Below are 12,962 nucleotides of genomic sequence, written 5' to 3' on the forward strand. Positions count from 1 at the left end.
AAGTTCTATCCAGCCATATCTGAATGTCAGTAACACGTTAGATCTGTCATTATGACTAAGAATTATCACTTGCGGACAGCTTGACTGGGCTACTTTAGGAACGGAACAGATCACACAAGTACCACTACACTATAAGGGGTCATGTTCAAGTGCTCTATCGCAACACAATAGTCGAAAAATCTAAACAAGGGGTATCACAGCTCTCACTGACTAACATATACATATATAACAAGCATTACGATGAACATTTCCCAGACGAAACAGACGGTCAATAACCATGGACTTCCATAGAAAACCATGGTAGTTCATGGTCACAGAACCATGGTCGACCATGTTTTGTTAATTGGCATCACGGTATTAGACAAATGTTGATATGACATTATTTTTACAGTTTATTTACTGATTATGCCATGGTCGACCATGGTCTTTGCAGAAATACACCATGGTCAACCATGGTTAAATTTGAGTACTTTGGAATGACCATGGTGTTCCATGGTCTTTCCAGAAATTGACCGTGGTCAACCATGGTCAAAATTGTGCTTTGACATGACCATGGTTTTCCATGGTCTTGACCATAGTCAACCATGGTCTCGATCAAGGTTTATGATGGAATTTGATGGTCAACCATGATAGTTCATGGTTGGCAGCAGTCAAATACCATGACAACCATGGTCGACCATGGTCAACATTTCACCTGGGTTTATATAAATACTATATTTTTACGCCTCGCCACCAAGTGATTGCCACAAAGTGGTCTGAGGCACCTATTACAGTTACCATTTGGCCATCCAACCATCTACAACTTTGGGGGGAAAGTCTGGCACACTTTGCCATTTCAGTAATTAAAACATTGTTCTTTTCCAATAAATCCGGAGTGGAGGTATAACATTTCCATAGACATTCTCAGTTTATGCTCATACTGAATAAGGAGTCATTTCATGGCCATCAAAATGTCATGAAACCTGCCTGACCTTTCTGACATAATCAGGAAAATCTTATTTAATCTGATAAAAAAATCCGAACAATTTTAATTTGGACGGTAGAAATTATAAGAAGACACATCATGATGGCTTTCATGTTTTGTTTCATAGCTGAATCAATTCTGCATGGACTGCCATCTATGCCAATACTTTCATGGCCATCTGTGATACTTTCTTTTGAATCCCTATTGATATTAAAACAGAAAGTCTAAAATGCCGGGCAACAGATGACTGAAGATCCGACCCTATGCATCAGATTGTACCCAATCAGACTTCACCTTAAACTGCTTACAGCACCACGATCCACCTATAGATGGTGTACTTTTAAACATCAAAGAGTTCCAGAAAGGGAAATAACTGATTGATCCCATCAGCTGGTAGGGTCAAATGCCAAAACAAAACCAGCCAATATTTTGGAAATAAACGAGACTCATTTTTCATCCAAATTCTCAGTTCCTGTTGGAATTTGTACTTGTCATTTCTCATGTCAAATGTTCCAGTAAAAGATAAAAAGTAATTTTTTTCCAAAATTACTCAGACACGGTCCGATCTAATCTAATAATCTCATGTTTGCCAGAAATGAAGAGTCAAGACTGATGTTCTACATGTAAATGGGGCCTAAATAGCTCAGTTGGAAGAGTTTTGGACAAATGCAACGCCAGGTGATTAGATCCAAGGTGTGTGGTCCAGTCCATTTCTCGTGGGTGGTTTTTGTTTCTCAGGAAGCTGACAAAATCATGGACTGTCCTGTCTTGTCATGATTGTGTCCTGAGGCTTGTAGGCAAGACACTGTATCCTAAATGCCCTGGAACGGCCTCCTATTTTTCTTGAGTGATGTAGCAACCAGCTACTACAAAGACAAACTACCTCAATACCACCCTGGATGTTGACATGGCAATAAACCCAGCCATGTGACTTTTTGTCAGTATAATACACTGATGTTCCACATAAAAATTTTCACACATAAAAGGCCAAGTGTTTCCATGTTCAGCCAATCCATATAATGACACAATAACTGATATTAAGCATGTCTGTCTAGACAAGCCCAGACAATGGCCTCCATAGATACACCACTGAACCAGTTTTTTACACATTTAATATCAAATAATTTTTCCGGACGTTTATTTATTGTTGAAAGGTGGAACATTTATTGTTATTCGTTTATCCCTGAAAACCAGAACAATGGGGATATCTGGAAGCAGAGGAGTAAATCTGACATTTATACTCATCACAGCAATGACTGCTCATTTAGTGTCGTCACTGACGACAAGTCCACTTACACAACATGATTACATGACACTTTTTTTACATATACTTTAAGGAATAACTATAGCAACACACATTTGTCAATGTCTTACTAATAGGTTCAGAGACAACAACTGAGAAGTACCAGTAGTCCGCATCAAAACTTTTGTCAGTATTTCCTACCAAACCAAACTGACACCATTGACCTTATATTCCTAACTCAACCTGTCTTTTCCAGCCATTACTATTCTATATCTTGTACATAACATTCAGTGAAAATTCACCAGACAAAGCAAGCTAAATCATCATAAAGCAAATTAACACATAACTTGACCTTTAACCTTGATTAGATGTGAAGTACAATGATTTATTTTAAAATCTATCAAAATTATTAAGAAGATTGTACGAACTCGTCATTCATCATCAATCAAACAACAACAAATCTTATAAAAACATTGAAATATTATAGATGAACTTGACCTTTAACCTTGATTAGGTGAACTTGACCTTTAACCTCACAGAACAACTACATGATCAGTTGGGTCCATCAGTTGATAGACAGCTGAAAAAACAATGCCCCTCTCACAAACTATTCTAAAAACAAGATGTTTGTGGTATTTGGAGAGTCTGTTCCCAACTGCCCTGAAATATGTCAGTCTGACATATGGATATTAAATGTAATGGCCTGTAAAATTGGCCTGCCCTGGATATGATATGATAGGTCTCCCCAGGTGAACCATGTGTATTGTATTGTTACACGGAGTTACAGAAGAGTGCAATAGTAATCAGCTGGTACACTGTGCCACATGTGGTATCTCAGGGTCATGTGGTTCTGCAGGGCATGAAAAAACTGGGTTCAATGGCTGATAGAGGCCCTTAAGATTTGATCTGCGGACAGGTAAAATTGGTGACTACATGCCCAGTAGGCTAGTGCAAATTTTGTCGTAGTTTTACCTTTTTCTTCAGAGTAATTTATTTAGACACCACTAATTCAGTTTAATTAATTGGACCACTATGTTTCAACCAGCACTTTTGAACACAAACTTAGTTTGGTTTGAACAATTTTTTAATCAAATATACTATAACACACTACACCACAATACATTATTGCATCCTATCAGATAAGGGCTGGATCACAGACTCGGCCTGAAGGACCAGCCACACTGAAATTTGTATGTAATTCTTTTCTGGTCTATACGTGTACATGTTAGTTAATACATATCGGTATCTCATTGGCAAGAAGTCTTGTCTTAGTGATACAATATAACTTTCAAAAGTCAACCGTTTCAAAGATTTAAATACACTTCAATATACACAACACAAAAGCACTATGTGATAACATGATTTTTCTCATGATATTCGTGTTGGTTCCTTTTATTTCTCTCTTCCTAATTCACAGGTCATATTCTACCATGTATGACCTAGAACTGGAGAACGTCATCATAAGGTGAAGGAAAATCATCCTGCGTAGCTTTCCTAATTGAAAACAAACAAGAAATAAAGGAATCTAGCTGGACAAACAGGTGTACAGAGAACAAAATCAAGGTCTATGTGACACTCAATACTTTTGTAAGGTTACCTGATGTTAGAAAGCCTATATCATCTCTACAAGCTTAGGTCTGACACTGTCGACAACAGCCTCTAATTCAACCTACACCAACAGATGTTCAGCTTGCTTTTCAGAAATCTATGATACTTGAATAGCACAGGTATTTTTTAGCGGGTGCAGATTGGGAAATAAATATATATCTATTTAATTTGAAACATTGATATCAATGAGCTCGAGTCAAATTTTCTTCACGTTATGTTTTGGAACCCTTTTTTTTGGGGGGGGGGGTTCACAATGCTTTGAATATGTTATGAATTGTAAAGTGTAGGTTGACACATTGGACATGACCTTATTTATCCAGCAATAAGCCCATGTCTGGTAATAAGCCTATGTCTGACAATAAACCCATGCCTGACAATAAGCCCATGCCTGGCAATAAGTCCATGCCTGGCAATAAGCCCATGCCTGGTAATAAGCCCAATCGAGTAAAAGTTCAGTAAAATTGCCAATAAATGCCATTTCAGTATCCTGCAATATTTATTTCCCCACTTACTTTAATTTCCAGACAAATTTTATATATTTGTCCCTGGGCTAATCATAGGATAAATTCAGGTATTGTTTTAAATGTTGTCAACATTGATTGTAGAGTTTTGGGAGAGACAGCACAGGTTGCCTACCGACTGTGAGCGCTTGCTGCTGCTGACGGTGGACTGGGAAACCAAGGAACCGGAACTGGGACTACGGTCATTGAACTGAAACTAAACAACAAACAACACCATACAACATCAAGTCAACAGGGTGGGAGGCTTCAATACAGTGAAACATGTAAAATGCATGCAGGTGGCCAACATGTATTAATCTAGATATCCATCTTTAGTCATAAATCTGATATTCATTTCTTGTACTCAACTAGCTCTAAAGGAATAGATATTAAATACATTATTCAAGTTAAGAAATAAAAATAATTCATACTTTAATATAATTTATTTCTGTTCCAAAGACTATATTTGGTCATGTATGATAACAAATTTAGAATATAGTTTGAGCCACAGCCGTTGTTTTACATGTTTCCCTGGCCAAGACATGATTCATTAGCAAGAACTGGCAAATAGAACTTCAAATGAACCATCATTAATCGTAAAATTTCACATTTATTTTTATTTTCCAGTTCTCAATTTCAGAAATGACAAATAGTTTGATGATATAGAAAATTTACGTTTAAGATGGTCCATTTCATGGCCGCAGCAAACAAAGATTGACGTAGATTTCTGTGTAACCATGGTAACATTTTTCATTAAAGAGTACATTGTGAAATACAAGTACAAATCTCGGTCACCAATTGAATCAGACAGAAATCTGGCTAAGAATACAGAATTACCACAATGCAATGTAATCATAAGGCAAGGTAATAAAATGGAGGCAATGATAGCAAAGTCTGTCACAACAAATACAGAAAATGATAGCAAAGTCTATCACAACAAATACGGAAAATGATAGCAAAGTCTATCACAACAAATACAGAAAATGATAGCAAAGTCTATCACGTCAAATATAGACATAAAATTCCATTGCTTTCTTGATAATGACAAACTTCAATCAGTAACTAACTTACACATTAATATATTTGTAATTTAGCATTATAAAGGAAGACTACTGCAATTTAACTAAAGTAAAGATTATTGTTATTACTACCGTCACATCAAAAGTGAGGATTATCGTGGTCACTAACAAAAGTCATATGCAGGATTATCTTAGTCACTACAGAAGTGAGGATTATCTTGGTCACTACAGAAGTGAGGATTATCTTGGTCACTACAGAAGTGGGGATTATCTTAGTCACTACAAAAGTGGGGATTATCTTAGTCACTACAAAAGTGGGGATTATCTTAGTCACTACAAAAGTGGGGATTATCTTAGTCACTACAAAAGTGGGGATTATCTTAGTCACTACAGAAGTGAGGATTATCTTAGTCACTACAAAAGTGGGGATTATCTTAGTCACTATAAAAATTGGGGATTATCTTAGTCACTACAAAAGTGGGGATTATCTTAGTCACTACAAAAGTGGGGATTATCTTGGTCACTACAGAAGTGAGGATTATCTTGGTCACTACAAAAGTGGGGATTATCTTGGTCACTACAAAAGTGGGGATTATCTTGGTCACTACAGAAGTGAGGATTATCTTGGTCACTACAGAAGTGGGGATTATCTTGGTCACTACAAAAGTCGGGATTATCTTGGTCACAATAAAAGTGGGGATTATCTTGGTCACAATAAAAGTGGGGATTATCTTGGTCACAATAAAAGTGGGGATTATCTTGGTCACTATAAAAGTTGGATTATCTTGGTCACAATAAAAGTGGGGATTATCTTGGTCACAATAAAAGTGGGGATTATCTTGGTCACAATAAAAGTGGGGATTATCTTGGTCACAATAAAAGTGGGGATTATCTTGGTCACAATAAAAGTCGGGATTATCTTGGTCCCTACAAAAGTCGGGATTATCTTGGTCACTAACAAAAGTCGGGATTATCTTGGTCACTAACAAAATCAGGATTATCTTGGTCACTATAAAAGTTGGATTATCTTAGTCATTAAAGAAGTGGGGATTATCTTGGTCAAAAGTGGAAACAGTTAATATTCTCCTAAGTCACTACAAAAGATTTTTGTTTTGTAAATAAGAATAGAACTAAATATTGCCAAAAGGTTGGGGTTATTTTTGTTTTATTTTTACATTTGGATGTAGGTGAATGGACACCAATGCTATTGGTATTTTGTTAAAATGCTATAACTTAATGATATAAAATGTAAATCATAATTATCAAAAGAGGATGAATAATCAAGATGCAGTACATGCTAATGCACAAGGAAAACACACTGACATAAAAGAGATTTTCATCACATGCATGTAGAGCAACAGTACATCTCCATGCAAACAAATACAGTAGCATTCTGCCATCATTCCAACTGGCGAAACACTGACATGTTTATATAAATCTATAAATAAAATAAAGGTCATATATCACTATTATAACTCCATTGTTTTATAAGTGTGTCAAGGTCATTCAATTCCTCCAACACATATATATGCAGGTCCAATAATAATTTAACTCCGACTAAAAAAAAGAAGTTATCTTAGGAAAAAATCTGGTAACACCATTGCAAAAGCTTTGCTTTTCTCCAGGAGAATTATATATAATGCATTGTAGTATGTACTTCACTTTATTAATCTGATGATTCTAATTAGTCACAAGACTTTTTTTTTTATGGCAGAGATAGGGCTTGAAACATTAAATTCTTAATTATTTACTTTGTCTCTTTCAAAACTTGATTTACTAATCTCCTCAATAATATTCAACGCTATTATAATACATTAAAACTATCACCACATTGATGCATATATATTTAGTCATTCAACAACTTTTTTATTGCTACAACAGATTTTCACATTTCTGGAGGTAATCAAATACAACCGTACATATACAGCCACCATAAAGCTACTCTGACCCTTTAATGCCAAAACATGGGATCTCATTACATTTCTTTAACCCAGTATCCTGTTCTTCCTCCGGATATTTGAGTCCAGAATGTTCTGAAGGCTTAGTTTGACGAGATATCTGAAAGGGGTTATCAGTATTTTATCTCCCCGCAGGAAATGTGTCTATCGCAGCTAAAGACTCCCAAATTCTGCCCGACTTTCTTTTACTGAAAAAATTCAAAGAGATCTCAACATTTTCCAGGTACCCCTTAGAAGCGAAGATTACATTACTGACATCCAGACTCTCTTTATATTGAGGCAATAAAACAAAACGGCTTTAAAAATAAATTCAAAATCTGTGACTGGAAATTGAGCGTGTTATTGGTTAGCGGTTGGTATTTGTAAACAAATTACTTGTCTACATGTAAATAATTTTACATGTCTACATGGGCCCCACGTCAATGTAAGTTACAGGTTCATTTTTTGCCGTACAACCATTTTTTTTTAACTTCAAAACTTAAACTTAAATCTCAATGTTTGAGTATATATTTTCAAACATGAATGAAATTTAGGAAATCGAAATTCTAATCAAATTTCATGAAAATTTGATGAGCATTATATTGAGCTCTGCATTAACCAACTCTGGTGGAATAATTAGGAAATGAGGATGTTTTGCTTTAATTATTTATCAACTGAAAACACAACATCAGCAAAATTTAACTTAAAAGCAGCGTGATTTTATACCTTTTTTAAGAGTTCAACATCCTCACAACAGCCAGGTTATGTGAGGACACCTTGCTTATAATAACAACAGACTTAAGCTTCTTGCTACCCAAAACATCATTAATGATTTAAACATGATTTAAACCACATTTCAAATTACCATGAAAATTGTTAATTATTACAAATACTGCAGAGAATCAACATGCTTAGAGCGTAAAAGATATCCGGTTTATTAAAACAAGCAGAATTTTTATGTTTAGTGTCTGTCCTCCTCCTCCATAACCCCCTGGTAAGGGATTTTCTATATCAGTCCCCCAGTAGTTCACCGAGGATGCAGATAAGTATATTATACATTAATAACACCCTGCTATCGACTACAGTATCACAACATAGTCTACCTTCCTTTTCACTATGAGGCCGGGGTATCTCTATCTTAAGAATTTAGCTTGGAATCTCTGACAGCCCGGTAGATATTGGAGTTTAGTTGGAGATTATTGTAGGTACACTCATCAATAGACTCAGGAAATATGCAAGCAGATAAGGAGATTGAAGCATTTATCTTAAGATTAGGTATCAGTCGAAGTAAGCCTTTTCAGTATTCCATCTATTCGATTATGATAAAAAGACAAGAGCAACTGAATAAAACAATCGTTCAAGTGATAAGATTGACAAAATTCTTTCTCCTGGTAAGATTAATGAACATCAATAATTCTACCTATTGTTCAAATTTAACACATATCCTTTCAAGCTTAACAGTATTTGAGTTCCTACTTTAAACTCAACTTGATGAAACTATAATCAGTATATAGTCAACAAAATTTGTAAGGCTGGGGATGAGAAACTAAGCAAATTCTGTTAAATTTTTTAGCAATGTTCGAGGAAGTTTTACCGCAATTCAATTTTTTTTAAAAACAATTTTGACTCGCAGATCTCCACACCAGAATATACTGCTGTATACCCATGACAACTGGTGGTCACGTCAATCTTGGCTGTCAGTTTTGCTCTCTAATTCACTGTAGGGTAATTACAGTGAGGCAAAATTTCCATTGATGAGGTGTGTAGTTATTGGCTGAACAGAGCAGTGTTGTTGATCGCTGACATAGCTAGGAACTGTAGTCGTTAGTTACCATCAATGCCAAGGCGAACTAACATCATTACGACCAAAACAATTCTCACATTTTCCTTAAGAACACCTTTTTCTCTTTCTAATTTACAAAACTGATCATTAAGAGCCAAAAATCAGGCCAAAGTTATGAATAAACATACAATTTACCTTGGGTTTCATTAGACAATATCATATTTCTCAATAATGATCACAAGATACCTGGAACAACAGAGCAATTACTAAAGAGAAAACAAATGAGGATCAGACACTGCAAAAATGGTAATAGTGGATTCTAATTAGTTAAAATTAATGAAAAAGTTGCTGCATATGTGATTAATAAGACCATTAAAATATCATCTAACATTAAATTAATCTTTATTATCCTGCTGGGAGGATGAAAGGATGACTATCATATGGCTCTATAATCAACAGGCTTAAAAACTGTATCTTTCCATTAACACATTGGCATTAATTGGAAAAAACCTAGTTTGGAGATGTACATATGAGAGAGAGCAATATGTCTAACTAAGCATTAAAAAAATTCTGCCGTTTGATTAGACTGATTTGATGGGTGTCATCATTAATTTGTAATATTCATAAAAGTTAGCGATCTAATTTTAAAATCCTTATGGAAAACATTAAGAACACATGAAAGTTGATACAAAGATTTATAAATTACCAGCAATTTGTTACTACTAGTGATACACTAAATAGCAGAACTATGAGGATAGCTACAATCCGTTTTTATTATGTAGATAGCTAAACTAAACCTGTCATCTCTTCATACCTGGTTTCTATGGTAACCACCCAACAACAGGCAGTCAATCGAACACCTTCTCTAAGCATGCTATAAAACAACTCCTTAATCTTCCTCAGAAAGGACTAATGTCTGAACTAGGAATTGTTGAGCATATATATAGTCACCATGCCTTTCATACTTTTTCAGAATCTATAACTTAAGAACTCAAGTGATTTTGTTGAAATTAACCATTTCACATGAAAACTTTATCAAACAAAGTGATGAGTATTAAATACCAGCACAATCATGCTAAGATATGGTTTATATATAGTAGTGAATACTTGTTTAAAAGGGATCCATATCTGTACCAATCGCTTATAGAAACGACCTCAACATGCTGCAGTACCTTTCCTTTAACTCTTCACTGTATTTATACGATAGTAAGCCCATGCCTGGTAATAAGCCCACCCTGTCTATTGCAAATTTCCACAAAATTTTATTACAATAAGCAAATCATCTATTTTGATTAAAAGTTCTTTGTTGCCCCTCTGGGCTAATTATAGGATAAATAAAGTAAGATATATGTATGCCTGTTTCCATGGAAAGGTAACACTTAACAGTATCCATGACAACCATACCTGTTGATCTGTGGGGGTGAAGGCCTCATCATCACTGACGTCTGTGTGGTCAGCATCAGAGTCTGGACCTGGTAAAACAAGGGAGGTAATCAGAATATGTCACAACCAATTATTTCTTATCATATCTATACTGGACCTGGTAAAACAAGGGAGATAATAAAAATATGTCACAACCAATTATTTCTTATCATATCTGTACTGGACCTGGTAAAACAAGGGGGGGGTAATCAAAATATGTCACAACCAATTATTTCTTTTTATTTCTGTACTCAACCTGTAAAACAAGGGAGGTAATTGGTAAGCGTCAAAACTAATTATTTCTTATAATATCCGTACTCGACCTGTAAAACAAGGGAGGTAATTGGTGTCAAAACTGATTATTTCCCACTAAGTTTGTACAGGGTCTGTATATAGGTATACATACTGATCAATGATCAAATGGCTATCTCAGATCTAACAGTGTGATTAGAGTCACAAAGAAGGCCAGACTGACATGTTCTATTGAATTGTAATGTCCAGTATGGGTATCCTTATTATCCTGACCATCGGTTTACCTTCTGATGTCAACTGATACATGTACAAGTAATTATAGGTTTAGTCACCGGGCAATGTACATCATCAAACTACAGTATAATTATACAGCTTCAGGTCTTGTTTCCGGTCGGATCATACCACAGACCACAACTCAGATACAGGAACACATATTTACCATTAAACTGGCCCCCTATAAGACTGGCCCCATGTCTCAAGAATATTAAAATCATAAATAAATTTGAGCTTCATGATTTTGGTCTCTACGATATGTCTCATCCCTAAATTTTAACCTAGGGGGAGATAAGCTAGTATTAGAATTTAGCTTAGCAACTCTTAACAAAAAGACTTAGGGTTTGTTGGCCAGTCTAATTAACCAAACAATTAACACAACAGGTATATCTAGTAAAACTTTTCACTGAAGGAACACCCACGCAAGATGATAATTCAGAATATCTTTTCTGTATCTAAGTCTAATGTTATGTAATCAATAATCAGAGAAACATCCTGAAGGATGCCACATGCGGTGTAGGAAATGCCTTTACAAGTATATCTGAAGTTTTGTAGCAATAAACCTATTTAATCAAATCTGCTTCTAGCTTCCAACTGCTGGAATAAAAAATTCAGCTTGATGTAATGTCTTCCAGTCTGTCAGTTATTGAAGCATTGAATACTGATCACAGCGACCTACATTTGATACTGGCAAAGAAACCTCAAAGATATAAACATATATTTATATATAAAAGTTGATGACAATTGCTTTTGTTTTAAGAGTGTTTGAAGCTATGTGATTGTTGATTTTTGCACTAACATATCTTTAACAACAGGTTGGAGGTCTTGTTTCTGATTACCGTATCAATCCATAAACAGGCGCCTCCCCTATTGTAAAAAGTTTAGTACCATATTTATCCTCAGATAAGTCCCTCTCCTTGTCTAAAAGTTTATCATAAAATTTGGGGAGGGCTTACATTTGAACAAATTTTAGATTAATATTTTAAAATTTATTTTTCTTCCAAAATAAAGAGAATTTATTTGCTAGTTATTGATATGTAAGAAAAAATTTGATTGCATTACAGAGGAATGGACAAAGTACATAAGACATTTTGTTGAAATTCTAGTAATGGATTAATGTATGGGCCATTTTGCTTGGATTACAGAGTAATGGAAAAAGTGCATTCGACACTATTTAGTTATAGACATTACAGAGTAACGGACAAAGTGCACGAGACATTTTGTTGAAATTCTAGTTTTTGATTAACGCCAGGTCTAACCAAGATGTCACACAAATAGGTATAAAAGGTGAACACATCATACCTTCTATGTCTGATCAAGACATAAAAACTGTCTTAAAGTGAATAAATTAGCTTGTCAAACAAATGTTTTAGACATTGAATCACATGCTGTTGGATCCAGTTGCAGTGTGTTTTGTGTGTGCAGAACTTTATCTTTGTAAATCTAGACAAGTACATGTTGAGGTATATGACACTTATGAATGGGAGAAATGTATATGCCTTACTTAGATAACACAGACTTTCACATCTATATCAGGGTAATACATATTATCCTATTACTATTCTTTTCTAGAAATCAGGGAAACTGGAGTAAAATCCGCTGAAAGGGGCTCACAAACAATAGGGGAAGGTGTAACCTAGGGGCTCTAGAGAATCGACCAGTAGGGGAAGGTGTAACATAGGGGCTCTAGAGAATCGACCAGTAGGGGACGGTGTAACATAGGGGCTCTAGAGAATCGACCAGGAAGGTGTAACCTAGGGGCCCTAGAGAATCGACCAGTAGGGGAAGGTGTAACATAGAGGCTCTAGAGAATCGACCAGTAGGGAAAGGTGTAACATAGGGGCTATAGAGAATCGACCAGTAGGGGAAGGTGTAACATAGGGGCTCTAGAGAATCGACCAGTAGGGGAAGGTGTAACATAGGGGCTCTAGAGAATCGACCAGTAGGGGAAGGTGTAACAT

The 12,962-nt window shown here is 35.5% G+C and overlaps 1 protein-coding gene across 2 annotated transcripts in view; it reads right to left on the minus strand.

Annotated features, from left to right (window-relative positions):
* LOC117339400 (actin-binding LIM protein 1-like) overlaps positions 1–12,962 on the minus strand; it is a 96,721-nt gene that overhangs the window by 37,168 nt on the left and 46,591 nt on the right. The window contains exons 3-4 of one of the 2 annotated variants that reach the window (XM_033900962.1): positions 10,459–10,526; positions 4,452–4,532 (exon numbers count right to left, since the gene is read on the minus strand). In XM_033900962.1, coding sequence (XP_033756853.1) covers positions 4,452–4,532; positions 10,459–10,526 — 149 coding nt within the window. The remainder of the gene's footprint in view (positions 1–4,451; positions 4,533–10,458; positions 10,527–12,962) is intronic. The other variant, XM_033900963.1, reaches the window with a different exon arrangement.

The sequence above is a fragment of the Pecten maximus genome, chromosome 12, assembly GCF_902652985.1.
Source record: "Pecten maximus chromosome 12, xPecMax1.1, whole genome shotgun sequence".
In the NCBI taxonomy this organism is placed as follows: domain Eukaryota; kingdom Metazoa; phylum Mollusca; class Bivalvia; order Pectinida; family Pectinidae; genus Pecten; species Pecten maximus.